This window comes from Cystoisospora suis, assembly GCF_002600585.1.
Source record: "Cystoisospora suis strain Wien I chromosome Unknown contig_60, whole genome shotgun sequence".
Classification (NCBI taxonomy): Eukaryota; Apicomplexa; class Conoidasida; order Eucoccidiorida; family Sarcocystidae; genus Cystoisospora; species Cystoisospora suis.
Window position 1 is genome coordinate 1 of NW_027152862.1, and position 15,243 is coordinate 15,243.

Consider the following 15,243-nt stretch of genomic DNA (forward strand, 5'->3'; position numbering starts at 1 on the left):
ACCGTACAAAGTAGCTCTCAAGCCCAGCCCGATGCTTGAGAGCTACTTTGTACGGTGGAAGAGTGTGAGGCGAACGTGGCTCACCCGGGAGAGTTACGGTTTCGCTGCGTGACGTCGTCCCGTTCACCCGTACACTAACGGGAGCAAAGTGCTCGCAGCAAAGTAGTCTTCTCTAAATAGATAGGGAAGCAACACCATAGATATTCAGACAGAAGTGCATACGATGAGCTTTGAGATTTTGTGAGGAACGCCCCGACCTTGGTGACGTGGAAGAACTTAAGGACGGTGAACTGACACGCGAACTGATGGAAGGAGGCGCGACGGTGCGTTGCGTCCATGCAAGCCAAGGTTCTCCCTACGAGAACAAACAACCTGGATACTCGCGATTCAGATCGGCAGCTGTGTCAGGGTCCGGTGCACGGGACTGACAGCCTGCTTCGCTACTGGGTGTAACAGTCTGCAGCGCGTATGCACAGGAAACACGTGTCAGCGCGCAAGGAGAATACCCTGGTCCCTCGTGAAAGGCCTCGCGTACTGCTTGCCATCGCAACTCGGGTCCCGCCTTCAGCATTTCCCTGATGCAGATGCCAAGCCTAAGGGCACAAGAGCGTTGTTCCTGCTTACTGACGAAGCGGTGCAAGACTCTACGTGGCACTTTCCCCCCGGCGTACGGCAGCTTGAGCTACCCACTCTTCATCCGATCTCGTAGGTGTCTGTAGATGCGAGGCACGGCGGGACCTTTCCTGGGAACGTGTTGCGTTAAAAGTGTCTACGATGATCAGTTCGTTCCACTTAGGGGCAGAGTAGTTATCCGGTCATCCATCAGCCTGAACTGGAATGCCCGCTGAGACTTCAGTGTCCGCAGAAAAAGAAAGTTGAGTTCTTGAAAACAAAACGGTTCACCGAGACCCAGGGCGCTAGCCCCCCTAATCGCACGCACCGATCCTGCTCCCAAGCACAGGCGTCCACCTTGGTTTTCTTTTTTTTCTGATTAATGAAACTTCCTGTCGCTGCTGCCTTCACAATGAACACCCACGGCATCCAGAATGACTGATCTCCGAAACTCGGGAAAAGCAAGCCATTCCAGCACCATCTCACGACGACTGTGTTGCCTCCCAGAGTGCCGAGAAATGCTTGCTTCACCGGCACCCCGAGATCCCTTTCTCCATCTGTCTAGCCTTTGTATACCACAGGGAGCGAAGCGGGGGAACGAGAAAGTAAATCTATCCATATGCAGTCGTCTCTCAAGGTCTGCACGCGAGGGCGGTCAAAATGAAAACGACAGTTCCTCTGTTTTTCTTGATTCGTAGTCGTTCCCCTTCTCTTTTCTTCCTGCTGCCGTCACTCTGTATCGTATTGTTTCATACAAACTACGACTGAACCGGCAAATCGCCGCTCCGGCCTCTCCACTAGAGGATGGATCGGCTAACGGAGATTCTCTTTTTTACCGCAGCAAGAAACAAGAAGCCGTTTTTGAATTTCTTGGCTCAATACACAGCCTCTCTTAACATCGTTTTTGTCATCAAATAAAAAAAGACAATTTGAAAAAGTCACGTCCCTCCTCAATCACGCGTGCGCTTTAGTAATCAAGTCAATGCGTCTACACCCGATATCTGTATGGAGAGAAAGAAGGAAAGACAGAGACACGAACAGAAAGGCGGACGCCCGAGGAAGATTAACGACCACGTAGGCAACGGGTCACTTGCAGATCCCGCTCACGAAAACAGCCCGAGAGACGTGGCGCCTATACACCCTCCCGAACTCCCAGAGAAGTCGAGCACGGTTATCTCCCAAACAGAAAGAGTGAGTTTCCTTTCTTGTAAACACGACCCTGAGACAGAAGCAGAGCAACCTTTCATGAACTTTCTTTCCTTGATACTGCAACAGACTAAGAGGCACCAACAAAATACCGAGTGGTTGATAGAAGAGACTCAGCCCTTCCTGAATATCTTCAGAGAGTTTCTATCAGATACAGGCAGCGTAGCTCTTCGAACACCGGCTGTGAAAGGCTTGATGCCTTACAAAACCTCAAGGCCTGCCGGTTCTAATCTGACTTCGAACAAGCTTTCTCTCTTTTCTGAAGATCATCATCATTCTCTGAGAGAACTCAACGAGGAAAAAGAAAGACGAGAAGATCAAAAATCTGCACAAAGGTCTTATCCTCCTCACACCTAAGAGAACAGAGCGCGCTGGCAAAGACCGTCAGACAACAACAGAAGCCTTTAGTGAGTGCATGCAGCCCCAGGCACCACTCACTGGCGGGAACCCGGTCAAAGCTAGGCGGTTGACTCGACGAAGTTTCTTCTTGCTACACAGATGCTTCTCCACGGATAAAGAACGAGACTGTCCACATATGAAGGATGACTAACCCCCCGTCTCTTCATGAAGAAAAAACGACCAAGAAAACAAGAAACTGAAAAGAAGCGAGGTCTCATAACAAAAAAGCGGCAGAGTTTCCTCCTTTGACTATTATCCGACCTAGACACTGAAAGACAAAAGCGGGCTTCTTCGTGCGTCAGCTAGCAATAGAGGGGAAATGAATGAATTGGACGCATGCACAGAAGCAGAAACCCATGTCTTCTTCTCCTCCGCAAGAATGTCCCCTTTTGGTAAGGAAGGGAAAAAAGAGTAGAGACAAAAAAGTTAGAAAACAAGATCATCATCCTCGTCGTTCAGCATTGACTGTGGTTGTGCGTGACCATTGGTAAGGGCTCCTCCTCCACCTCCTGCCGCATCTGCAGATAAAAAAAACCCTCGCATGCAACAGGACGGATAATATTCTTTCTAACCTCATCTCAGATCAGACCGGCATATACCGAAGATCTTTAAAAAGAATTCTCAAAAGGAAGGAGCTTCATTTCCTTACGCTATTCTACCTACAGTTTTAGACCAGCCACGCGCGGACTCTCCACATCTCTCCTGTCTCAATATGATTCGTTGGAGGTAGAATGCTACTTTTACTACCTCTGTTTGAAGCACATCTACCTCTCTCTCTGAAGACGTCACCATCTGTAGATGAGACATAGGAAAATTGATAGACCCGACATCTGTGGGGTGTTGTGTGTGTAAGTGAGCCTACGGAAGCTACGTGTAGTGGGGGAGAGGTTGAGATGACCATGGAAAAAGCAGAAGGAGAATCCTCGTGACTTTTTTCAAATGCACGGACAGTCAAAATTTGTGTGAGTATGTATATATATATATACATACTCGGCCTGGCTTCATGCCACGAAGAGATTTAACAAATAGGAGCGAACATGTTTCAGTCCTTCCTGAAAGAAAACACCGTCCCCTCCTCGCCGCCAACTAGAGACGAGACGGCGAAGCGCCTAAGTTTCGACGAGTGTACATACACCCGGCGCATGCATTCCCCGCCCCTCCGCTCCCCTATAATACGCGAGTCAAACTCAGTGCAAACCTATCTACACGTCTATATAAATATCGGAGATAGGTAAGTAGCATACACTTATCTTTCTATCTATATATATATATGTAAACAGGTCTGTGCTGAGATTGTCTCTCTATGTATGCATGTACATACATGCAGATATACATACATACATTGGGTAGATTAGAAGACCGGCAAAATCGCTTCGTTTTCTTCTCGCTGTGTTTACCCCCCGACTTCGGTTGCTATCTCTCTTTCTTATTGCGTACCTTTATGAAGCAATCGATCTTCCTCTTCCTTTCTCTTCCGTTTCTTTTCTTGGATCTTCTTTAACCTGAGTCAAACGAACAACTCTACACTGCCGAATCAGATCACACCCTTGTTCATCCCCTTCTCTAGTCATCATCCTATATAGAACGGAATACCCCGAGAAGAAGCTGAGGCACCCCTCACCACAACACAAACAGAAATGCATGCGTTTTCTTCTTCCTGTCGTTCTCATCCTTCTCACAGACAAAGAATGAAAGTCGACGCCATACAACATATAACCTCTCTAGCTGTTGTCTCTACATCACGTTAGCTATCTTCCTTCCTTATCTAGTATCACCTCTTCCCCCCCTCTCTCTCTCTCTCATCTTCCCTGCTAGTTTCTCCTCTGGATACACGAAGAATGATACAACACTTCAAAGAAGAGATAATTAGGTCGACATTTGGAATTCGATTCGCATGAAAGAAACGGAAAGAAAGAGAAAAGAGGGAGAGGACTGTCACTGTCTGTGCTGATGAAAGATATACGTAGAATAGAAGAATAAGCCAGACAGGGGGGTTAAGAGAGAGGAACTTTGACAGAAGAAAGAGAAAGAGAAGAAGGAGAAGATTGAAGGAGATGTCCTCACCTAAAGAATTCTTCACGCTCCATTTCATCTAGCTCTCTCACAATGTAGTTGATGCCTCCATCAATACGAGGCAAGACGACCTAGTGCGACAAGCGAAAAAAGAATGACAAACATAAGCAAATTTTCCAAAGACATCCGAAGGAGCCCCGGCTGTCTAATCATCCCTTATATTCAATGGATATCTCGTTCACTGTATGTACACCAGAGCGTTGAGATAGCATGCCCGCATCTTAGTAGAAGACAGCGATTCAGAGAAGAATCGCTACCGCATTTCGTTTGAGTAAAACTTGACTCTTCTCTTCTCTATATACAAGGCAGCATGCAGATACCCCCCTCGATCTTGAGACTTTTCTCTCTTCTTCTACCAACATACAAAAACAACGGTGGTACTATCTCAAGACACATACATACCCAGGACGACACCACATAGGTATAGACACATATATGCGTATACGTATATATATATATATATGTATGTACACATACATGATGTAAGCATACATATGCATATAGACATATATAGTTGTATACAGCCGATGTATGTGTATTGTAGAGGAGATGACACAGGACAGTTTCGAATTGTGTTGCCCCTCCTGCATGCATGCAGTCACTCTGTGTCTTTCTGAGTACCACGGCTGAAGCAGTCGCTGAGGACTTTCTCCTTGTGAAAGAACGTGTAGGAGAAAGACGAGTGACATAACGACTTCTTTCCTCAGCTGACACACAAAGATAAGAAAAGTTTCCCGGAGGCGGCGCTATCTCCTCTCAATCCGCCTACCCCGCTCCCTGCAGATAGACCATCTACTACGTGAAGGACTCGATGATGTGCTCGGTTTTGCATGCACAAAATATGAGAGAAACACAGTCTCAGCAGCGTTGCAAATACATGGATAGAAAGGTAGGTAGGTAAGTAGATGGATAGATCGATACATTCACAAATCGCTGTCGGGTAGGTATGCATAGATAGATATGTATGTATATGTGTATAGATGCATATTCATCTGAGAAGGAGTCTGCTTGAGAGACCGTAGAGGAGCAAGAGAGAGAGGAGCGAGCGTACATTGTTTAGAGCATTGACACGACGATTTGTCATCTTAATCTCCTCGTCTAGGGTAAAGAACGCAGTCTGAAGAAAGGAAGAAAGAGAGAAAAGAAAAACAAGAAGAAGAACGATAGTCAAGTCCCCTACAAGCCTCGATAGGGCAACTGAGAGGATTGACCTCCCATCGAGAGAGAAGCTTTGCCAAGTGACGCTCTTTCCTCGGCTATCTCTTGCTATCCCGTCCTCCGCATACATCACCTCCTCTGAGGATGTACCTGTCTCTACACCTCTCTCTATGAATGAATGTACGTGCACATGTCGACGGTATCTACAGGCACGTCGAATTTTGGAGTGCGAGCTAATCAAGATCTCTTCGGAGTGTTAAGTAGTTGTCTATGAAGCCATTCACTCTCTCTTTGTTCTTCTTCTCCTTCATCTTCCTCACTTCTCTTTTCACCACGAGAGACATACAGATGACTATATATGAATATACGAGAGATCTCTTGAGTAACTACCCCTCCTTGCAGTCATATCTGAACATCTTGTCTCCTTCCTCTTCCTCTTCAACCGGGACAGAAATCCTCCTTCCTCCACAACACGTATGCACACACGCCTATACATCACATACCATCGAGGAGGTACCACCAACACCTGAGAGATGATGCTCCAGAAAGGAAGGTCCTGTACATATATATATATATACATCCATTGTACACAAGATGACTGTAGACGGGAGAACTTGCATGCAGAGTAGTCGCAGAGGGCAACCACGAAGAGCCGACACAGATGGATCTAGATAAGAAGAAGGCAAATTCTTCTCAAAAAGCTAGCTACTCGGATTTCATGAAGACGGTCTATTCATGTTCTACGCAACACGTAAGTACCTATAAATGAGTAGATATCAAGGCCTTCTTATTCAAATCTGTATACGGATCCAGGGTGTCTCTTATCTTATCTCATTTAACTTGCGAGCAACACCATGAAGGGACCACGACGAATCGCCCGAAAGATCACCTTACCTGTAGAGACGCAAGCTTAACTAATTCACTGAAGACACGAAGAAACTGCTCACGAGCGGCAAGAATTACCTGACCACCCGCAGCTACTCCGATGTTCTTCAACACTAACGCACCAACACACACACACGCAGATAAAGGATACAGAGATACATCAAAGATAGACTGACAAAGGACAGACAGATAGATAGATTGATTGAAGAGAGAGAGGTAGATAGACAGATATAGTCTTACCAGACTAGCCATCTCACGGTCTCTTACGTAAGACAAAGAAGCGTCACACCGATGTCTAGCCAGGAAATACATCCCATGGGAAGAAGACCGGTTCCTCGTGACTATCTATCTATGTATCAACCTATCTATCTATCTGCCATAGAGACAGTGCCCATTCTGACGTGTACATGATACACTCTTTCTTCATACTCTCCGTAAACACAGTACCATAGTAGTCACTTGTCGACATTCACGAGAGCAATTCCATTCCTTTCTATGTATGGAGCAAACTACACCTGACCGACTGACTAGCTCAAGTGGTGGTGGAAAGAAAGAGAATTTCCCAGGGACTCAATAAGGAAGAAACACGAACCAGAACAACTTCTACACGTAGAGAGACGGCTCTAGAAACCTCAGCCACCATACAGACATACCTAGGTACCTACATAGATATGTATGTCGAGAGAAAGAAACACTTCAAACATAAAGAAAGGGATGCTGCCTGCTATATACATGCCTCCATCAACGGGAATAGACACGACAATAGATAGCCACGCATGGATGATATCGATCAGCTACAGAGATGTATTGGTATACTCCAACGACGGAGTATCAGCTGTAGATACACTATGAAAACAACGATTCAAGTATCCTGAGCGGGAACCTAGAATGACCGAGGAAAGCAACGAGAGAGACAGGAGTGACTTAGGGGTGGACACCTCTGGCGAAGCTCCATGAGGAGAGAGCGTGAGTGAAGAGTAAAGGCGACTTGGGGCACTTGCTTGACTCTGTTCGAGGAAGTCCAAGTCTGTGTGTGTTGCTGTTGAGCTTACCATCAACAGAAGGATCGGTCGAGATATGAAAGATAGGGAGAGTCACTCCTGCAACATTATCCGCTGCGACATTTAGGAAAGTCGCGGGGCGTCGTACTCTTTCAACTAGCTGAGATTTGAAGTCTCCTGCTGCCCATGTCGCTTTAGCAAGAGAGAACGCCGCATTGCTCATATCTGTCCCTACGGCTTGTTTTAGCTAGGTTTCAAACGAAGTAAAAGAAAAGAACAAGAAGAAGAGGAACAAGAGAGAGGACAAGAAAAAGAAACGGAGGAGACACAACACGGGAAAAGAAGAAGGGGGAGACGATATGGAGACATGATATGTTTCTCTGAGAAGGAAACTAAAGAGGAGAGAAGGTGCGAAGAGTAGAATGAAGAAGCAAGCAAGAAGATGAAATAAGAAGGTAAACATGTCTGTGCATGCTGTGCACGCCTGGGGAGGGCTCTCGCGTCCTTGTCTTCCACATAGAGTGGAGAATAGCAAAGACAGGTGTGAAAAGAGAGAGATGAGTGAGTGCCCTTTACCGATTCTAGCAATGAGAAATTCATAGAGAACGCATTGACGATAAGTGCCGTGGGAGTGATAAAGATAATGGGGCTAGACAAGCAAACTCTACACACCGTATGCTCGACAGATTCATGTGTCGAAGACATATCTATGTCCACATATATACTGCCATATGTATATATAGATATATACGGCTATATGTGTAGGACTGCTACATACACGGGGTGTTATCTATATTACTTGAGGGTGTGGTATGTACGCCAGTATGAATGACAAGATAGACTTGTCGAGGATACTGAGCAGCATGTAGTGGTTTCTCATAAGCAGACGGATTACTTAACTAGAGCGAAGCAGTGAGGTACCTATACATAGAGACACATAGACACATCAACATCTACTAGGCGTAGACATCTACATCTACATATCTACAGCCCCCTCTAGCTACACCGAGAAAGACGTACTTTCAATATTGCAAATGAAAAAAGAAACATGCCGTTAGAACCTCCACAAATAGACCCCGCTGGACAAGAGAGAAGAACGAAGAAGAAAATACCCCGACTTCTACTTCTCATAGACCTTCTCTCGCCCCCCTACCTGAACGATTTGTTTCAGCATTCCACGAAATCGAGCCGTCAGAGCGTCGCTCTTCTTCTTCAAGAGTTGGTAACCTTGATAGGCACCTTTGCGCTTCTGCTTCATGATCGCCAAATTCCTGGAAAAACAAAGAAAGAAAGAAAGAAGGAACAAAGAAAGAGACGGATCGAGCAGACGAACAGACGTGAAGAGAAGTGGGGAGATACCTCCGTAGGTGCTTTATCTCACTCACTATACATATACCTATATATATATGTATAGACGTGTATCTATGTTGTATCAGGCAGGCAGGATCCCAAGGATATGCACACAAAAGGCTGTGTCGCTTGATTCGCCGGAAGGTTGAGAAAGAACGCAAAGCTGAAAGAAGCTCATAGACAGTGATAGAGATAGGTATATATATATATATATAGATAGATGGATATGTATACACGCATGTATACAAGACTCTCTATGTACACATGTTTACGAGAGGGATCAACAAGATACACCTACCCTCACCTGTTGTATCACTCACGGGGTGCCGATGCACAGGGAGAGCAACAATGATAATATAAGTATCAGCAACGGATAAAGAGAAAGAAGCAAGAGAAGAAAGATACGAATAGATACACAAGGACAGACAATCCTCTCCTTTGTATTTAGAGGGAGGATCATAGCTCAAGCGAAGAAAAAAATACGGAACTCTGGCTTGTCTTCTTAGTGTACATACAGTCGCACTCTTGGCATCAGGGTATAGAGAAGGAGGTAGGAGCCGCGAGAGGCTTGTCAACACAAACCAGGAAGCAAGTAGAGAAGTTCAGAGGGAAAAAACGTCGGAAAAAATTTGGAGAGGATACGTAACACCATGGGGTTTGCATGCAGGAGTAGACATACATGCTTATACGAATGTATGCCCGCGTATGTATGTAGATAGAAGATATATAAAGACGTATACATACAGAAGAAGCATACGTGCTTCCCTTGCTGAGCCTCCGAGGTTTATGGTTCCTAAGCAAAGTGCAAGATATGGAAGGATCAGTGAGACTCGTCTTGTTGAGAACCTAGATGATATGCCGTATATACTCGAAATAACGAACAAGACGCATGCAGAAGACAGCGAGATGAAAGAGACATGGACCGCTCATCTCCTCCTTGAGTTCAGAGGAGTTAGAGTATATGTATGTATGTAACTATATATATATATACGTATATGCACTACTAAAGCTCAGAATACAGCCCTCTGTGTCAGAGAACCTCAGAAAGGACTTCACACTCTGCACAAAGAATGGTAAGACATTGACACCCTCTGTATGTTCAGTCGCCTGCGTGGGCCATGAAGACTGGTACGGAGAAGAATTTTTACGAGAAAGAACCCCTGACTGCCTGCATGCGTCGATCATACAGCTGGTAGTCTACACTTGAAGTACTTGAAGAGAGATTTGAGCTGACTTTCCCCTCAGTGGAAGAGAAGAAATGTCGCTTAACCCAGAAGACTTCTACTGTAGAAAAGGGTCTCTAGCTAAAACGCAAAAGAAAAACAAACGTGAAGCCATCAGAGTGTGAGACCGTCGTCTTGTACTTTTCCAGGCTTAACCTTTCCTTGATCATGACACCGAGCACATGTACCAACAGACTAACAAAGTGTTTGAGGTGGAATGCCGCGAAGAAATAGAGGGAGGAAGGAAGAAAAAAAAGACGGGAACTCATGGTTGTATTGCTTGTGGCTGGGAGTCTTTTCTCAAGGACTGCATGCCAAAGACGGTCCCTTTTTCAACTTCTTTCCTTCTTTCTTTGAGAAACAACTCACATGCGATTCGGCGCTGGGCGGATGTCTTGCGGCATCTTGAAGTGCTTGAGAAGATGAAGAAGAAACGGAGAGGAGACGCTGAAGAGGGGGTGAGTCCGGGAAAAGCCTACGGATGTGACAAAGCTAGAGCAGTAAAAAACAGCGCCGGAAGCTCAACGGGATGCAGAGAGCGAGAGGCGTTACTCTCGGATTTCGTGATGGAAAGACCACGGATGGAAGTTCCGCACGGAGAGAAAGGAAACTTCAGAAAGGAACAAATACGAACACGCCGCGAGCCGAGGAAAAACTCCTCACGGTCATGTCCAAAGGAAAAAGCGTGAAGAAGGGACGCACGGCGCAAAGAAACTTTAAAAGGACGGTCGGTCTTTCTCTTGAGATTTTCGAACTTCGATTCTCTAGATACTGGTAAGAGGATCTCTGGGCTATCGAGGGTCTTGTGCATGCAAGCAAGAAATCGCTCTTCTCTTCGGATCTTCTTCCTTCCTTTCTGATCTACTACACACAGAAAAAGAAGCTGGATGAGCAGATGCTATGGGAGCTAGTAATTGCTGCGTTTGTGTCCGAATATAAGCCTCATGGGAAACCTCCATGGAAGCCGCACTCACTACAACTAGAGAGCAGGTGAAGGCACAGAAGGAGAATGGCCCTGGAGAGAAAAGAAACCCTGAGCCGTCTGAAGGACTCTTTTACAGACAGGACCCAAGAAGCGTGGAACGAGGCACCAGCCCTTTTTCGTTTCACAATCTGTGGATACAAAAACGCGTCGCTATCCCGGGGAGACAGCCGGGTTTGAGCCGCCTGTCTGTGTGACTGAACCCGCAGTTTCTCTCCTCTAGCGTTTGTAGAATCTTGCAGGTGCTAAGGAGCTTCGCCTACCATAAGTGGGATACGTCACTCGGTCGGAGGTCGACACATCCTTTGATCAAAGATTCGCGGTGTGGAGATGCAGTCGCGAGCTCAAGCGCAAAGATCCTTGAAGTAATATGACACACAGAGCGAAACCCTGAGCTGCAGTCCAAAGTGTATCGTGTAATGTGGGATATTCGAAGCTGCCCCACTTACAACTACACCCATCGTACCTCCTAGGAAAACGATCAGCAGGTATTTCTGGCGATAGTGTTGCGAGAAATCAAGCATCTCTGCTAAGAGTACTGGATATTCTTCTGAGGTTTTCCCTAATCGGCTGGCCTTCCAAGAAACCATAGCAGAAAATTCCGGCGCACCTGCATCAAGTCTCAACTGAAGGAAACAGTCGGGGGATCATTCTTCCGATGTCTAGATGTGTATGCAGTTTAAGAGTGTTCACGTATCCCTTTTCCAACCGGTGAACGAAGGACAGCTTCAACATAAGCGGCGCTAGTGTCCGATCTGAGGTTCCTTCTGGCCGGAACCTATCCAATCTCTTTTTCTCTCTCTTGCTTATTCCACGTTGGTCCCAACAGAGTCAAGGGGACGTAGAGAAGGCAGGTAGGAATCGTCATGAACTTTCTCAATTCTAGATAGAGATAACGAAGAAGTAAGAAGAAACAGCTCAACGATAACCAGACTGGCGGCAAGTCTCTGACCGAGACAGGCAAACAGCCTTTTCAAACTGTTCATCAGCTTCTCTCTACACTCAACAGTCTTTTCATCCTCAGTCTCACCCCTGCTTCTCTATTCAGCACCTGAATCACCTTATCACCCTTATGATCACCATCGTCATCTTCGGCGCTTTTTACCAAGAATGAAGCAGCTCCGCTGGCATATGGCGGACATGCATTCACCGAGAATTAGAAAAGCTTGAGAAGAGCGAGACAAGATAACGATAATAAGAAAACCTTGCACTAGAAAAACACTAACGAAGTCATAACTCCACGGCGACGTTACCCGGAACTTCTCTCTGTGCACCGAAGAGCCTTGTTCACTCTCTGCGGACAAATGAGGTACACTAAGCGACTTCAGAAAACCTTCCTGACGCCAGGAACGGATGCAGGGACGCATGCACGGCAGCCGAGAAGATGCTCGCGGCTGCCTTATTATGAATCTTTCTTTCTCATTCACATATACAGACGCAATCGGAGCTGAACGACTTCACTCGACAAATAGTATGACCTCCTCCTGAAATTCACACAAGCTCTGGTGCCTTCTATCGTTCGCTGTGGTGTTTTGCTCCGACCGCTTGATCCAAGGAATCCTCTTCGAAACAACTTTTCGGGCATTTCTAAGAGATTTCCGAGGGAAGGACAGAAAAAGGCCCCGGTTTTCTGCGGGGGCTCTAATGATGTCAGTCAGCTCAATTTAGTTTTCTTCGCGATGGGTTCTTCACCTGCCAGAGCTGTACACAGTAGACAGCGATTATAGATAGAGAGAGAGATACATGCAAAAGAAGACAGCGGAAAACTTCATGCATATCTTTCATTTAACAAATACCCTTAAAGGAAAGAAACTCTCCTCATGTTTCGCCTTGTAGATGTAGACGAAGAGCCCACAAGAAGAGCCCTTCCCTCTTTGGCTTTCTTCGACACAAGCAAGCACTAACTGCCTAGACACTCCAACCCCCGTCCGTCTCAAGATCACCTCTCTCATCATGATCCTCACTACTCATTCATCCTCTGTAATGAAACAACTTTAAAACAGACAGATAGAAACAATGATAAGCCTGAAAACACAACAGCACGCTTTTTATTTCATGGCACTCTCTACAGAAAAGAAGTCGTCAACGCAGTCTCCCTCCGCCTCCTCCCAGGACGATGATGACTACTACTACTACTGCTACTGCTTAAAAATCCGAGTTCTGGCATCTGCTCTGTCATCTCAGCCGGTCAGAGCCTTCTTCTGTTTCAGAGAACACGCGTGCGGATTTCAAAATACTCAACGGTACAGGCAAACTCCCTCAGTGCTTGTCGGCGAGAAAGACAAGCGGTATGACTTGTGATCGCCTCGTAAGTCTGGTACTAGGCCACACCCCCCCGCAGCTTCTGTTTTTGTCTTCAATATCTTAAGCGAACTCTCCTACCAACACAGAGACCTTGCATGCATTTCCATCCATCGAAGGGTAGTGAACGCGCTCGCTAGGCCCTTTAGGTTCTATCTCTGTTCTTCGGATTCTCACTTCTATGTGCAGTAGGTGTAGAGGAGAACCTCGGAGCTCATTCTCCGAGAAGAAACGAGACAAACTCTCAGACGTCCTATGATGATACATATCTACACATACCTGTAGCTCTCTATCTAGTTATCTATCTCTAATCTATCGCTCTAATCTATTCCGGGTAGAGGTCTCTGTATGAAGAGATAGTCTCCATCTATTATGACAACAACGCAACTTCCGTGATATACACCACGAGATAAGGAGAAATGAATGACACAGCCAATCCTGATGGTTGTCTCTCTGAAGTCTTGACTACCAGAGAAGTACTCCCACTTCTTCATCCATTCTTTTCGGCTACTACCGCTCTGAGGACTAGACATGTCTCTCTCTTTACGTTAAAACACACCAAACAGGCAGAGACCAAAGAAAAGACAGAGCTTACTTGCGTAAGGATTGTATTGATCTTTAAGAAAATAAACAAGCTTCCGATCGCTTAATCTCCTGCCATCAAGAAACAGTTGAAAGAAAGTTGAGTGAAATGTCTTCCTGATTGGCAAAGCATATTAAATACGTATACATATATCTATCTATCTATACATGTATATATATATATATATGAATATAGGTATACATATACATATACCTATCCCGGTCAACGCGTCTCTCTGTGTGACAGTGCTCCACCTTGGCTCTTCACTTGATGAGAAGACATTCTTTCCTTCACACAAGCTCAATCCAGATCCCATCCCTCATACTTTCTCTAGCTTCTTAGCTTTTTGCTATATCGTCTATATCGGTTCGCCCCCTCGAGAAGAACTTCTGAAACAAGCGTAAAAGACATCTCCTGAGTAGAACAACGAAGGAAAGAAAAAGAAGAAGTGAGCTAAGAGACCTAACTTGGCACGAGTCCTAAGACCATCACTGGAATGAACGAGAATAGCATTCCTTCATACGAGTAGCATGACTACAGACAGAGCGAGAGACCGAGAGAAAGCACAGTATCAGATCTACTATCTTCTTTGTGAGTTCCACTCTTCGGAGAAGGAAGAAGAAAGAAGGGAAGGCATTTGTTTCTACACTGACTAAGAGATACGTCAGTAGGGTCATTCTTGTGTCTCCACGTGGAAAGACAGCACCGAGGAAAAAGAGCGAAAGAACGGCAAGACAACGAGGAAATGAAAGAAGAAAAGAGCAAACAGCCAGAAGAAAGTACTTCCCGTGTCTTGTTGACACACAACGCCACCCCCGTAACCGTGTCAAACCAAAGACATCGATAGGATCTATCCAGATTTGTCTCTATCTACCTACACATATATAGACAGACCCCGAGCATATTTCAGTCTCTGTGTATATGGAGTCGAAGAAGAGCGTCGATCAAATCTGTCTCCATGACTTCATTCTAGCTATGATGACTATTACTACTATCAGTCATATCTTCAATCCATTTCTCTTAACATACTTGCGAGGCTCTGCAATTTCGTCAACGAGAGTCCGAATCAAAGAAAGAGATTGACCCGTCTGTACGGCGATCTGTTTCAACTGAAGACCATTCGCTCCAGCAGCCTCAAAGAGAGAAAACAATCGAAGTTTTACTGAATCTTCATCCAATGCGACAACCGGCTTCTTTTCTGAGGAATGGAGCCACAGAAACGAGCGGAAGAGAAAACGTACAAGGAGAAACGAGAAAGTCGAGAGGAGAAGAAGCACAACAAAGCGATGTGGTGAAAGGGTAGATACACCTCTGAGCGTCTCCTGTGTTGTGTAGAAGAAAAGAAAGAAGGAAAAGGAAAATGAAAGTAATGAAGACATTAGGAATGAGATCGTACCAGTACACCTACACACAGGCAAACAAGGTTGTCCTTCTCCCTCGAATGATGTCTCTCTCTCGATACATATATAT

At 45.6% G+C, this 15,243-nt stretch overlaps 2 protein-coding genes across 2 annotated transcripts; both read right to left on the reverse strand.

Moving 5' to 3' along the window:
• Window positions 1–1,572: 1,572 nt before the first annotated feature.
• On the reverse strand, window positions 1,573–11,249 carry CSUI_000131 (vacuolar atp synthase subunit). Its single transcript, XM_068060365.1, has 8 exons — window positions 10,277–11,249; window positions 8,488–8,605; window positions 7,386–7,581; window positions 6,343–6,446; window positions 5,342–5,407; window positions 4,282–4,361; window positions 3,655–3,719; window positions 1,573–2,735 (listed from the first exon to the last, which is right to left on the reverse strand). Exons 1-8 carry the CDS (start codon window positions 10,309–10,311, stop codon window positions 2,644–2,646), a joined length of 756 nt encoding a protein of 251 aa, XP_067927658.1. The 5' UTR covers window positions 10,312–11,249; the 3' UTR covers window positions 1,573–2,643.
• A 531-nt stretch (window positions 11,250–11,780) lies between these two features.
• Window positions 11,781–15,203, reverse strand: CSUI_000132 (uncharacterized protein). The gene is made up of 3 exons (XM_068060366.1): window positions 14,803–15,203; window positions 13,786–13,844; window positions 11,781–12,590 (listed from the first exon to the last, which is right to left on the reverse strand). Exons 1-3 carry the CDS (start codon window positions 15,150–15,152, stop codon window positions 12,544–12,546), a joined length of 456 nt encoding a protein of 151 aa, XP_067927659.1. The 5' UTR covers window positions 15,153–15,203; the 3' UTR covers window positions 11,781–12,543.
• Window positions 15,204–15,243: the final 40 nt, after the last annotated feature.